At 39.9% G+C, this 14,677-nt stretch overlaps 1 protein-coding gene across 10 annotated transcripts in view; it reads right to left on the bottom strand.

Annotated features, from left to right (window-relative positions):
- Window positions 1–6,662: 6,662 nt before the first annotated feature.
- Window positions 6,663–14,677, bottom strand: part of tnnt3a (troponin T type 3a (skeletal, fast)) — a 37,984-nt gene continuing 29,969 nt past the window's right edge. For 9 of the 10 annotated variants that reach the window (XM_080190309.1, XM_080190311.1, XM_080190307.1 and 6 more), the window contains 2 exons: window positions 12,034–12,074; window positions 6,663–6,987 (listed from right to left, as the gene is read on the bottom strand). In XM_080190309.1, coding sequence (XP_080046435.1) covers window positions 6,939–6,987; window positions 12,034–12,074 — 90 coding nt within the window. In that variant the 3' untranslated portion in view covers window positions 6,663–6,938. Of the gene's footprint in view, window positions 6,988–12,033; window positions 12,075–13,298; window positions 13,340–14,677 lie in introns of all 10 variants that reach the window. The other variant, XM_080190304.1, reaches the window with a different exon arrangement.

The following is a 14,677-nucleotide window of genomic DNA, read 5'->3' as shown; positions in this document are numbered from 1 at the left end:
GTTGTTAATGTGGCCCAGTACATTGTGCAAACCAGCCTCCCCTCCATTGACTCCACCTACACTTATCGCTGCCTTGGAAAAGCAGCCAGCATAATCAGCCAGAATAACCAGGGACCCCACGCACCCCGAATATACTCTCTTCCACCTTCCGTTGGGAAAAAGGTACAGAAGTCCAAGGTCACGTACTAACAGACTCAAGAACAGCTTCCTCCCTGCTGCCATCAGACTTTTGAATGGACTTATTTCATATTAAGTTGATCTTCCTCTACACCCTGACTAACACTAAATTTTGCACTCTCCTCCCCTATGTAGCCTATGAACTATATGCTTTATCTGTATAATGCACAAGGTACAATACTTTTCATTGTATACCAATAATATGACAATAATAAATCAAATCAAAAGCTTTAACATTTTCTATGTCATCCATTTCGAACAAGTGAGCATGAACATAGAACTGAAGACTTCAAGTTCACTTTAAAGAACAATAGGGCAGATTTTCATGTTCCTGCTTCTGCTATGCCTGGACACAGCCACAAAGATTAAAATTAGGCTGGGAAATTGCCTGGCTCCCTTTTGGATATGTGATTCACCTCACCTGATTTTTCTCCATGCTCTGTATCTGAGAAACACAAAGAAATCTGCATCAGTTTTTAAAACATTCAGTGAGAATACTAAACATATGGATCATAGAACAGTACAGCATAGTACAGGCCCTTCAACCCTCGATGTTGTGCTGAGCTTTGTCCAAAACCAAGATCAAGTTATCCCACTCCCTGTCATTCTGGAGTGCTCCACGTGCCTATCCAATAACCGCTTGAAAGTTCCTAAAGTGTCTGACTCCACTATCACAACAGACAGTCCATTCCACACTCCAACCACTCTCTGAGTAAAGAACCTATCTCGGACATCCCTCCTATATCTCCCACCATGAGCCTTAGTTATGGATAGTTAGGATAGTTATGCCCCTAGTAACATATCCACCAGAGGAAATAGTCTCTGAATGTCTACTGTATCTATCCCCCTCATCATCTTATAAACATATATTAAGTCGCCTCTCATCCTCCTCCAGTCTAAAGAGAAAAGCCCTAGCTCCCTCAACCTTTCCTCATAAGACCTACCCTCCAAACCAGGCATCATCCTGGTAATAATAATATCACCATGCCACTGCCTCCATCATTACAGGATTATTATTAATCATTTGGTATTTAGCCTTAAATTTAAATTTCCATCTGAATTCCACTGTTGGCAAGATTCAGCTTTAGGTTTTGAGTCTCTTGAACTCACTTCTCTAAAAGCAGTGGAAGCAGGGTCTTTGAATGTTTATAAAGCACAGCCAGACAGTTTTGTGATTAACAAGGGGATAAAAAGTTACCTGGTTAGCCAGGAATGATGGATTGAGGTTACAATCAGATCAACTATGATCTTATTGAATGGTCCGAGTGGCCCATACTCCTGCCCCAGTACATATTTCTGTAGGTTTTCTGCACAAAAACAGAATGCAGGGATATTTTCCCTCACAAACTCCAAAATGCCTACACATTTTCTTGTTAAATATGATTATAAGATAAAATTGATAATATTAGGATATACAGGGGAGGCAGTGGTGTAGTGACATTATCGATGGATTGTAATCCGGAGACTCAGGTCATATCTGGATAAATTTGAATCCACCATGGCAATAAAAATCTGGAATTAAAAGTCTAATGTTGATTGTCATAAACACTCATTTGGTTCTCTAATGTTCTTTAGAGAAGGAAATCTGCCAGGCTTTCTAGGCCTGACTGACATATGATTCCAAATCCACTGCAGGATGGTTGACTCTGAGAAGTGGCCCAACCAGACGCAGTTTAAGGGCGATTAGGGATGGCAAACAAAAGCTCACCTTGTCATCATATGAATGAATTTTTTAAGAAGTCCGAAGCAGATTGTGATAGTATGACCCCTTTAATGGGCAATCTTTCGTGGCCAGTTGACCAAGCTGGAACCAATGGAGTGCAAGTGAATGAACCAGGGCAAATTGGTAGTAAAGGCTCACATTCCAGGGGCTGGTAGGCTTCAGTTGGAGTTGGGCTGTTGTCGAGAGTAAACCTCAAATCCCAAGTTGTACATAGTTCTTCTCAGTCAATAAATCATTTAGTTTATTACTTGCCACATCAAGTTGCCTCGAATACTACACTGTTGACAATGGGAAAATTCCAGAAACCAATGAAACTCCTGTTTGTGAAGCATTGCTTTGAGGCCACATGACTTGTACTGATAGATTGCTGCTCAGCAAATTTGGTATGCTGGATGTGTCTTTATTAGTTACAGCTTTTTATGAATATTAAAGAAAGTGTTATTTATTACTGCTGAACTTGGACCCAGTGTCAGGAGGCACAGTGGTACAGTGATGTTCGGGCAAGGTGAGTGCAACCCCCACCCCTCAGGACAGGCCTTTGGGTATTCATCCTCCAGCAGACATATGGGCTGAGGAGCCTCAGGGTGTATGCTGGGAATGGGAGGTATGTGTGCCTTCCTGACCATGTTTTTCCTCCTGGGTCCTCTCAAAACAGAGCCTAAATCAGATGATCCTTGACATTAATGGCCTGTTATGAATCAGTGTCTTAATTAAACTGAGTGTATCATGGCTGCCCTGGACATTTTCTCAGCAGGGTGGGGTCTGGAATGGTCAGGGTGTAGAATTGTGACAGCCTGGATGACTGAAGGATGAAGCTGCCTGGATGGCAGCTGTCATGAAAACCAGCACAGACATGGAAGACATTATTGTTGTCACGGACAGCTGAACACTGAGGAAGTGAAAGCCTTTCCTGTTGTTAAATTTGACTGGCCCCTCACTGGATGCCTTTTTAGCCATATTGGTATGATCAATGATGCTCGCTTCCTGGGGGAATCCAGCCTTGGCAGTGAAATTCACTACTCTTTGTCCCTGTGAGGCCATGCCTCTCTGGAATTGAATGTACTGCCCAGCTCTCACAAACAGGGCCAGCAAGAAGTAATGATGTGCAGCCATTTGCAAGTAACAAACTAAAAGATTTATTGACTGAGGAGAGCTATGGACAACTAAGGGTTTAACAGCAAAATAATGCAGGTTTGCTCTTGACAACACCAGGGTCCAGTCTGATACTTGAAAGGAGCCAGAAGCAAAAAAAGTTCATGGCTGTAATGACTAGCAGCTACTGGCAGGATATAGTGAGTTGCACTACAAGGTGTGAGTTCTCGGAGATGAGGGAAAATGCTGGCTGGTTCCATTCCCAGCTTGGGTCACTGTTAGTGTGGAGTTTGCATGTTCTCCCTGTGCGTGAGCTTCCTCCGGGTGCTCCAATTTCCTTTCACAATACAAAGATGTGCTGGTTAGGTGCATTGGCCAAACTAAATTCTCCCTCAGTGTACCCAAACAGGCGCTGGAGTGTAGTGACTAGGGGATTTTCACAGTAACTTCATTGCAGTGTTAATGTAAGCCTACTTGTGACAAATAAGTAAACTTGAAAAAAAGACCAATTCCCTGGAGAGACATAATTTCTTGCCGCATTAACTCTCAGTCATGTCAAGGTAGTTCTTGATTCATCGGTAAGTACAATGCTGACGGTATGACCTTCATGCACTTCCTGCCTCTTGTCCCTTTCCTGAGGAGTTCTGGCCTCTTGCGCTTCATGCAGAATGGTGTTCCCCCATTCACAGCTTCAACTGAAATCTGAGATGTGTGCCCCATTGCAAGCTTTATGACCCAGAATTGTACACAATCTCTAGTTGTATTCTAATAAGCACTTTATACAGTTACATCGTATATTCTGTACCTCAGTTAACAAAGGCAAGTATCCCACATGCCTTCTTAACTATCTTGTCTACCTGCTGCCTTCGGGGATTTTTGGACTTGTGCCCAAGACTTCTCTTGTCCTCTATAGCTCCTAGTATCCTACCATTCATTGTGCATTCCCTTGCCCTGTTAATCTTTCCAAAATGCATCACCTCACACTCTCAGGATTAAATTCCATTTGCATTTACCTGGGCTGCCCCAACCTGTGTGTCCCTGTCAACATCAGAAACTGTCTCTTAATGAGCTTTCAATGAGCACTCTAACAATGTTTAATCTTGGATTAGATGGGATCTTGAGGCCACTTCGTCTCACCTTGGTGGGTTTCCCTGACGCAGGAAGGGTTTTGGGGAACTGATATTCTCATTCCCCCCAACCCTGCCTGCATTCTCGTCCCTGACAGGACTGAAAATTCAGCCCGCTAACTTTCTTTCTCTTTATAAAAATGCTGCTTGATCTATTGAGTATTTTCAGGATTTATTTTCAGATTTTCAGCATTAATAATTTCTGCTCTTTTTAGATATTGCTCATCTGTAATATCTTTCAGGTCTGCAAAATGATCCACACCTAAAACATTAACTGATCTGTTCTCACCACAGATACTTAATGGTGCACTGAGTGTTTCTGATGGTTTCTATTTTCCTTTGTGTTCTTTCCTGAATCTCTTTTCTAAAAACTGTGTTATCACTCAGACCATGTAGTGTAAAATTTCTATTATTCATGGGGAATGGATGGTGGAGATTCATCAGAAAATGTTGGTTATTTAAGAGTTCCATGTTTTTACACAAACAGAAAGCTCCTGGGTGATCTCTTTGTGATGCGAGTGTTGAGGTCTTGAAAGAGGCTTGGGAGTGCGTGAATCTAATGAATGGTGCTGTAGGAACATTGGCAGAGAGCTGGAAAACACAAAGTCTACTTTATTTCCAGCTCTGTAACTTTGCCAGACTTTGCCCTATCTCAGCTCATCTGCTGAAAGCCTGGTTCATGCCTTTATTACCTTTATTCCAATGCACTCCTGGTCAGCCTCCCGTCTTTCATCCTCCATAAACTTGAACTTATTCACCTTGGCCAGCCCTCCCTCATCATACCCTTGGAAAATGCAGGTGGAGCATTGAAAATGTTTAACATTGATACAGTAAAGTGTGTTTTTCTGAGATTGGGAACTGAGGCATATTGAACTGACAGGTCAAGGAAATGGGATATATCTGACCTGGAAGTAATAGTGTCTGGTGGTGTTGACTGAGGGTAAATAATTGGTCAATACAGTAGGAAAATTCCTTCTCTTTGAATAGTATGACCTATTTTTTGTAGTCACCTAGAGAGGGGCTTAAATTTAACATTTTATCCAAAACTAATGGTAGGGCAGTCCTTGCATAGCAATGAGTAACACTCACGCAGCTAAGCGTGAGTCTTCACTAAATGTCGACTCACCAAATGGAGGTTCAGTTTAACACCATTAATATAATATATATCTGATTAACGTTGGCAGTTTCACTCAACTTCCTCTTCTATGGCTTGTCATTTACCCTCACTCTCAGTCCCTCTTCCTCCTACTCCTGCTGTTGCCGACTCTCTCTCCAGTTGCTGATGCCCTTTCTGTTAATTATAGCCTTGCTGGCTCCTAGGGTGGGATGTTTCTGTTCCCGCCCGCCAGAGGAATCGTAGCGGGTGGGAGCTGACCATGCAAAGGTCCATTGACCTTGGGCGGGAATTTCCGGCCTTGGGACGAGCGCGGCTGGAAAATCCTGCCCGCAGTATCTGTTCTTACTAGAGCGCTTGGGGGTCTGTTCTTCAATAGCTCTTGACTTCTGGCTTCACATCAGAACTCGCTTTAGGTCAGGACATCATCTGCTAACTGCACCAGCCAACTTCTACCACTAGTAAGAGCCTATTCACTCTAAGATCACTGTTTATTGAGGTGAGAATTATGGAGTGCTGTAATTTTAAAAAATAATTTAATATTGTATTTCTTTTTTGTTGAATGATTTATTTTGCAAGTTTATTCAACTAAAAATGCGCAGTGCTCAGACATGTGATACAATATTTGTACTTGTACTTTTTATTCCGGGTAAGAAATGACTGTAGGAATCTAACTCTGGCTTTAACATTGAGTTCTATGGGAACTTACGATTCACATAAAGTTGTTTCACTTTGTCATGATTTTTCAGGAACAATTGCAACTTTAAAGGAGGAGTTACTGTACACTGATACATAATCATGGATTATACCCATGAATCTCCAGATTAATGTACGATCCACAACATTCTGGCTCAGGTAAGAGTGCGATCAGCCATGGCTGATATTTGTATCTGTATATTTGACATACCATTTTTAATACACTGTAGATACATATATAGACACATACATAAGAAAATACAGCAAATAAAAATAGCCAATTTGGCCCAACTAGTCAGTTCTTATGCATCTCACAAATCTCCCATTCCATCTACCTCCTCTCAACCTTTCAGCAAAGACTTTTATTCCCTTTCCCCTCATGTACTTTAGCTAGTTTCTTTTTGAAAGGGTCTAAACTATTTGCCTCTACTGCCTCCTCTGATAGTAAGTTCCGCATTCTAACTACACTCAGAGTGAAGACATTTCTATTTCCTTGCTGGATTTAGTAGTAACTATCCTGTATTTGTGGATTTTCCAAAAGTGAAAACATTCTTTCTACATCTACCCTGTCCAAAAGCCAGTCATTATTTTAAAGACTTCCATCACCTCCTCTAAATCTTCTCCTTTTTAGACTGAACAGGTTCAGACCTTTTAATCTTTCAAATAGCTGTGGTCAGGATTCTCTTTTTCATGGAGCTTGAGATATGAACAAATATTCAAATCGGAAGGAAAATAAATTAGATGCCATGCTTTATTTACAAAAACAAGAATGTTAAGACAGTTGTTTGTAATAGAGGAGGATAGGCTCTATATTAACATGGTAAATGAAGAGGGTAATTGTTGTGAATCCAATGTGCAACGCAGAGTAAGATAGCTCAGTGGATTGTTGCCAAGCCTTGGACCTAATAGTGCTATAGATTGTTTGCCACTTGAGATATGCCTTGTAAGAATCCAAGCTCGAGGCAATGCAGTCAGGTCATGCTGCAGTGGAGGCTCCTGCTTCAACCGCTTACTTCCAGCGGCCACCAACCTTGCCCTTGCCAGCACCCTTCTTGCTGCTGCAGATCACAAGCAAAAAAAGAGAAAGAGTTGTCACCCTCCATATCTTAATGTCAAACATTGACCCTCTCTTGAGTGACAAACTAAACAGGCTGTGGATGCAAAGCCCAGATAAATAAGGAACCCCACTGTTGCTCATGTATTTTGTGGCTGGGACTTGTTGGAAGATGTAAGGGAATAGGTTGGGGGATCTTTGCTGTGACTGTCCCAAACTGCTTCGGCAATCCACTAACAAGCAGCATCCTTGTTGGAGGCAACCTGTGAAGGTGGTCTCACTGACTGTCTTCCCCAGCCTTGTCCTCAAATGGATAGCACTGGAGAAGGAGCATGAGGCCTTCTGCAACTGGACACAGCAGTGTTTGTGGATAGGGAATATTTTATAATTTTAACTTACAAGTTGCCTTCATTTTTAAATGCTTTATTAGATATGCCTTACTAAAAATTGGACACTTCTTATTAGGCTTTTTATTTTGGTGACACTGGAGTAACCAATTTCCATTGCCAACTGATCCTTCTAATGGCCTAGGAAAGGGCTGATGAAAACCGTCCTCACTAGAGAGTGAAAACATGTGTCTTGCAGCTCTGGGATATTTATTAATGACTAACCAATCGTTTCTTATCACAGAAATCTTTACAATAACTACCAAGCTTTTGGTCCATCGATGGCAAATGATTTAAATTTAAGCGTTCCCACAGCGTTGGGGTTAATTGTGATGTTGCAGGGGAAGGGGTGGCTGTGGATAAATGGTCAATATCAGATCAGCTGCTCTTTATACATCTTTCGCGATTTTAATTTCCACTGATGTTAACAAAAATTAAAATTGGGAGATATGTGTCTAGAGCAGTTGAATTGCGTTCATCCATTTTATGTTGTTCCCAAAGTTATAAATACTCTCAATTACTTGACCATTCATATACATCCTCCCCTTCCCCAGCGTCAGAGTTAACTTCAGTAGTGTGGGAATGTTTAAATTTAAATCAGTCAGGAATAGATGAGCAGTGATTCCTTCTGGCCCAGACACTGCCATTTTTGTACTTACCCGTAAGCTGAAGGTGAAATAAATGATAATTTTTTTTATTTTTAAGAAGTGTTACAGCTCCCTCATGGGTAGTGAAACTTGTATATGTTTTACAGATATACATGGTTTTAATATTAGCACTCTAACTACCAGGCAATAAGCTAGCATGACATTTGCTTCTCCTTTATGGTTATATTATGCTAATTTTCTTCATGTATTTGTTTGCTCACCATCCTGGCTTATCTTGCAGTTGATCCAGGTGGCAGTATTTAACATGACTAATTTACCCAGGTAAAGATTCACCCGGTTGTACCATTGAGCTGTGCCATCGGGGTGACAGGATTTGGTTTAATGTACACAATTACCAAAGTAAATTCTGATTTGTGACCAATGGCTTTGGAAAAATTGCTCTGGGGAAGTAGAAATGGTGGGGTAGGGATGGTGGTGGGACGGGGTGGGGGGGAGGGGATAAAGGAAAGTCAGAGGTGACAGATGCTAAAAGGCCTTCATTGTCAGGTCAGATTGCAAAGGCAGATTTGTATTCTCCTGAGTGGGGAAGATTAAAAGGTAATCTAATCAAAGTGTTTAAGTTGATTAAGGGAGTTGATAGAATGGATAAACTTACCTTTTGTCGGATAGTGCTAAACAAAGGACAGATCCTTAAAAATCAGAGCTAGACCATTCTGGGGTAGACACAGGGGGTTGTACAAATTTGGAATCTTTCCCCTCAAAATGGTAGGTCAATTGATACTAGGTCAATTGAAAATTTCAAAACTGCAATTGATCAATAGTTGTCAGAAAAAGGTAACATGGGTTGCAGAATCAAAGCACAGACGGAGTTAAATTATAGATCAGATGAGATCTGTAGTGGAACGGAGAACAGTTCAAACGGTATGAGTGGCCTATTTCTATTCCCATGTTTCTAAATACATTCATGCCAATGTCACTCTAGGAATCTTTCTTGTACATCTTGGAAGAAAGCAAGATGACAGAGATTAGGGAAGCCGCTACCTACCAGCCTGCCGCTTGTCCTGGTACAGTCACAGTGTTAGCAGCATTTGAAAGGCAGAGCATTAATAATAAAAGGAAATTCAACAGATTGAAGAATGGTCGAACTTGACCAAAGTAAAATGCATGTCATGCATCCTTTTTATTTCACTTACCTGAATAACCCTAGGCTTCAATACTCTTTCTAAGCCTTATTTTCAAATTTTGCATGCTATTCTTTGCATCTAAAACCTAAAAGTTAGCATGCCAGCATGGATATGTAATTGAAGGAGAAAGACATGCTTTACATACCATTCTTAGCCTTGGCAGCCTTTAATGTAGATTAACAAATTACTTACATTGAGTACCAGGTGAGTTGGCCTACAGCCCATCTCCCGAGTATTATAAAAAAACCATAATGGAATTAAATGTAAAAATAAGTGCTACTAAGGAGGACCTTACTTTAAGACTTCGTCCTGATTCACCACAGATATCTTCCCAATAAGTGTTGATCTTTCAATTTAGTTGCGATTCTGATAATCCTAATAGGAATTTTGTACAGCACCAATTGAAATATCCCTGTGGAAACACTTCACGTATAACTTTAAAATGAACAAAAGCAAAATTGTTTTCTTAATTTAACTCATGAAGAAATGATTTCTTTACGTATCGTGCAGTCCAGCCCATTTCCTAATGTTCGATCCCTGTTGGGAATCAAGGGTGGTTTATTTAAACACTGGAATTTATTGCTCTGTAAACTACAATAAATACCAGAGAGTCTGTCATTCAGGTCATGTTTGTAAAAGATTCCTCAAGATCCCCACTTTGTGTCAACTGTTAAGAAGAATCTTTAACCAAAATCTTTGGGTGCAGGTTATTATCCATGATGCATCAATCATACAACATGAACACAGACAGGGCACCATGTAGTTGAACAAACAGTAGAAGTAGTCGCACAAATGAAAGAATCCTGGCACAAAGCATTGTGGACAACTTAAAATAGGTGAGTGCTCAAAGTATGATACCACACAGTATTATTAACAACAAGGCCCATAAAGAGGACTTGATTCTAACTTGGTCCAGTCAACAGCTTTTTTTGATACACCAATAACCTAAACCTTGTTACACTTAACAATTTTTGGCTGGTAAGCATTCCAAACAACTATTTCATTATGGAGACTTGGCCAATTTGCCATATTCAAGCAGTTGACAATTGTCATCCAAGAGGGCATTGTAGTCATGCCATCATTCCAGGTGAATGCATTTTAATATTCAGTCTTCATTCTCAAGAAAAATATTTAATTATTCAAGTTGGTTTTTAAGGATGCTATTTGCACTGGTAGATGTTAAAGACTTAATACACTAGTTGTGAATAAACGAGTTAAATTTGTGAAGCAATCAGTACAGAATTACTGAACCATATTCACACAAGAAACAACTCATCAAGTAACAACTGTTTGGGATTATACAATCTTACTTTGACTTAAAATTCTTACCAATATTTCATTCTTTGCAACAAAAATACATGTAAAATGTCTTTGAAGTGCTGTAAGATTTCGCCTTCCCTATTTTCAGAAACAGTTTTCTTTAAAGAAAAAGTTCAATCCAGTTATAGTAAACTAAAAACAAGTGTGTTCTTTCTACAAGTATATGTGCAGCTTTCACTCTGTGATTACACTGGAGAAAGGTTTAAAGAAAGTGCGTGTATGGGATTTATTCACAATGCTCTGTGCCACGGTTTGTCAGGCCCCATAAAGACAACATGAAGTTAGACAGTACTCAGTATCCAATTAGTACTCTGCACAAGTTAAGAGAATACCCTATAGAGGAAATGAGGGTACTAAGTGAAATGAAAGAGGGATTAAACAAAAAGGAACATACCAGCATGTCATATGTCAATATGGGATTTAAACTAAACAGGAAATCATTTAGTTTGGTTAAAGATAATGAAGTTTCCATACAACTGGATTTCAAACCAGTCCAGTTTTTGTTTATAAAGTATCAAAAGTGAAATGGAACTTGAAGATGATGGTAGGTGTAGAGACACAGTTACGGATAAATACAAAGTTCTGCAGTACTTTAAACCATCCCTTACATGACTCTAAGTGCCGAGTGTTGGCAGACTATTCGACTCTGAGGGGCATTACAGCTGTGCTCAATCCTATCCTCAACAGATGACTACTAAATTTCCATTACTGTCGCCAAATAGCAGGCAGGAACTGCAGTGGCGTTCTTTCATCCCAAGCCCAAGAACATCAGATACAACTGTAATACCCGACAACTTTGTGAATTATGCCAAGTTATCTCAGGACAGAGCAGGGATCATATCTGGACCTTTCTTGCCTGCATTGCCTCGTACCCCAAAAGGGAAATGTAGCCTTTTGAGAGGGATCATATAATCTACACTGAAAAAAACACATATCCATTACAAATGTAGCATTCCAGCACTCTGCTGACATTCACTATTATTGGACACAAGACCTGATCAAATGGCCTTTTTTGGCAGATTAGCAACATGGTCCCTCAAAAATTTGATTGCATTAGTTTTTTTCTTTCTAGACTTTCTCAAACTAAACCAATTTTGCATGTTGAGACTGCTAGAAGGAATCATAGTTTAGGTTATCACCAAGACTGAAAAGACAGGAGGAATTGGTTGTTAAGTGTCTCTACTGTTTGTAGGATGGTCTAATGCAAGTAAGATGTTTGATCTACAAGTTATCTTAAGTCCCCAACAAATCTTTGAATTAAGAAGGACCGGTTTTGCTGGTAGCCAGCCCAGTTGTGTGGAGACTGACATTTCTTTAAACGTTTCGAACACTAGGGTGTGCATTTCATAAAAAAGAAATTGAATTCCACCAGGCACTAGATGATTAATGAATGATCACAATTCCGGATATCAATGCACAAATTATTTTCACTTGCAGCTCTGTGCCATGCCTGTTTGAATTGAATTTCTGTTAGCTTTGTCCACAGTAGATAAATTAGATGGACATGTGCCTATGTTCCTTTTGCTGGGAAAATGGATAGCAATGTACTTACTGCTTCTGAAGTTCATCAATGCGATTTCTGGCTGTAGTAATCTGTAAATAACATATGCTCATTAGTACATTTCGCTGAAGACTGACACAGTTACCTGCGGTTGGAGGTTTGGACCACTTAACTGCTGAATGTCTGGTTCCTGTGGAAGTGCTCAAGGAAAGCCACAGAGTGACCTGTCAGATAAAATTTTGAAAATTGCATATTGCGTACATCAAGACTGACACTTACTGGGTCTTCTTCTTGTTCCTGCTTCAATCCTGCAGGAAGGCACTCTAGGAAAAGTGGAGGTCTCCAGACTTATGACAGCCTGTAGACCTGGCTCAGGAACTGTACTGGACTGTTGCAGCTAGCCTGAAAGCTTTTTGAAGAGGCAGCAGGTTAAACTGGAGACCAATTAAATGTTTAAAAATATATTGGATCTACAAGGCAGGAGTAAAGAAAAACATCTGTACTATTGTTTTGTAAAGGGGTCAAATATCACATACTAAGCGCACCACAACTAATGGCTTAGGAGGAAACAAAATATTTTTTGTTGAAAAGGTGCTTTAATTTTTAAATATAATTAATTGTGACCTATTACCTAAATAATGGGTGAATGCATTTTAAGTAAATTTTGCTAAATGCTTTTTGTATCGCAATAATGACAAAACAGATGTCCCTGACAATAACTGTTTAATATTTTCGAAGCAACTAAAAAGTCCCTTAACTGGTGCAAATTGTTAGAATTTCACAAATATTGTGCAATATTTATGAATATTGTCCAAATTGAAAAAGACCAGGTCTATTCCCTTCATGCACACTTAAGATTAAAATAAGTTAGAGAACAATGAAGGGAATTCCTGTTGTAAGGTAAATAATGCCATGGCTGGTGCTACCTATTACCTTAATCCAAAAGGGTTCTAGCATTGGATTATTTTTCAATGGTAATTGCATTCTTGTAATGAAATGGACTGGCCAAACACAGTTTGATCAGATGATCAGTAAAATAGTCCTGTTGAAATTAAGTGAGAGAGAAGCATTTTGAACTCAATGAGTAGTGATAAAGTCAAATAGATAGCAAAGGGATCATTGGTTTTGTCACTGGGTGGTCAGTTTCACTTGGATGAAGTTAAAAGTAAAATCCTGGGTTTTAAGCAGAATTTTTACCTGCTACCTCCTCTCTGGATGTTTGATGGTTCCTTGGCTTACCATGCAGCCGGCCCATGCATATTTCAGGCAGGACCCTTATAGCTGCAGCGCTAACAATGACTCTGTTTAGTACTTACAACTTAGCCAGCAGCTCCAATCTTTTACGCAGTGATGTTATCTAAAAGAAATACAGCAATATGCATTTCAGTGGAACAATAAAATCATGGATGAGGTCAGGAAGTAACCTGTACAATGTGCTTTTTGAAAATGTCAAGTTTAAAATTACGTGGAATATTCTGTAAAAATATTGTCCTGAACAGAAACATTTGCAATTCTGTGCTTATATTAAGTATGTATTATGAGACATAGTAATGTTTTAATAATGTTTTCATTTTCACAGCATGTGTGAAACATTGTGCTAAATTGGGACAAGGCTTGTTATCTCCTTTAATCTCTCATTGGCAGTTCTGACATCCTATTTGACCATGATTGCTAGAGAAAAACTGGGTGAGATTTTACAGTCTCGCTCAGGCAAGGCTGGAAATTCCAGACCGTGGTCAACAGAGATTTTTGTTATCGGACCCTCCTCTGCGCCGATTCTGTGGCAGGTGAGATGGTAGAGTTCTGGCCGTTCAGTTTTATTTAACACAACACCACCTCTGTCTTTCTACTTCTTTTGCCAAATGACAACAAGAACAACATATCAGTTCACTACATGTTCCAAGGGATCGTCCATTTATAATGGCTACTTGTACATATTTGTATCAGGGCAATTGGGGATGTAGAATTCTGAAAGATGACATTCCAGTTGGGATTCTTCAATTAGTTTGTTCTGCTTCAGTCTTCAGTACAGTATAGGCAGAGTCCCATGAGTACTATTCAATCAGTGCTTCGGAGTTCAGCACTGCACTAAACAGGAGAAAAAGCCTCAGGTCAGATGAGATAACTTGGCCTTTTCTCCCCAGAGTAACAAAAGTGTTAGCCAGCTTTTTAAAAGCAATTAATTTTAAAAGCAAGTATGTCTTTCATAAAGAGGCTGGAGAGACGTTGGAAATTATAAAAGTATAGATTAAAATGATCTGGCACTCAATTGAACATTGTAAAGCTGGATTTTCTGGCTGCGCTCACCCCAAAACCGGAAAATCCCACCCAAGGCCAATGGGCTTTTCCATGGTCTGCCCCTCACCCACTATGATTCCTGTGGTAGGCGGAATGGAAAAATTCGCTCCGTAGTCTTTCTGTGGTGTCAGAGATGACAAGGCTGCAGTCTATGAAAGGCAGTAGCTCAGGGTGGAGTAGGAGAAATAGGAAATGGATGACTATTTGGGATTTCACTTGTTTACTCTTGCAGAAGAAGTACTTGTATGAACATGAATGCAAGAGACTAAATCCTTTTTTAAAATCATTCATTGGGCATGGGTATCACAGAATCCATGATAGGATGAATACATAAGAACATAAGAAATAGGAGCAGGAGTAGGCCATCTAGTCCTTCGAGCCTGCCCCACCATTCAAC

This window comes from Carcharhinus amblyrhynchos, chromosome 6, assembly GCF_965287045.1.
Source record: "Carcharhinus amblyrhynchos chromosome 6, sCarAmb.v2.hapA, whole genome shotgun sequence".
NCBI classification, from domain to species: Eukaryota; Metazoa; Chordata; class Chondrichthyes; order Carcharhiniformes; family Carcharhinidae; genus Carcharhinus; species Carcharhinus amblyrhynchos.
This window is presented reverse-complemented; position numbering and strand designations above follow the sequence as displayed.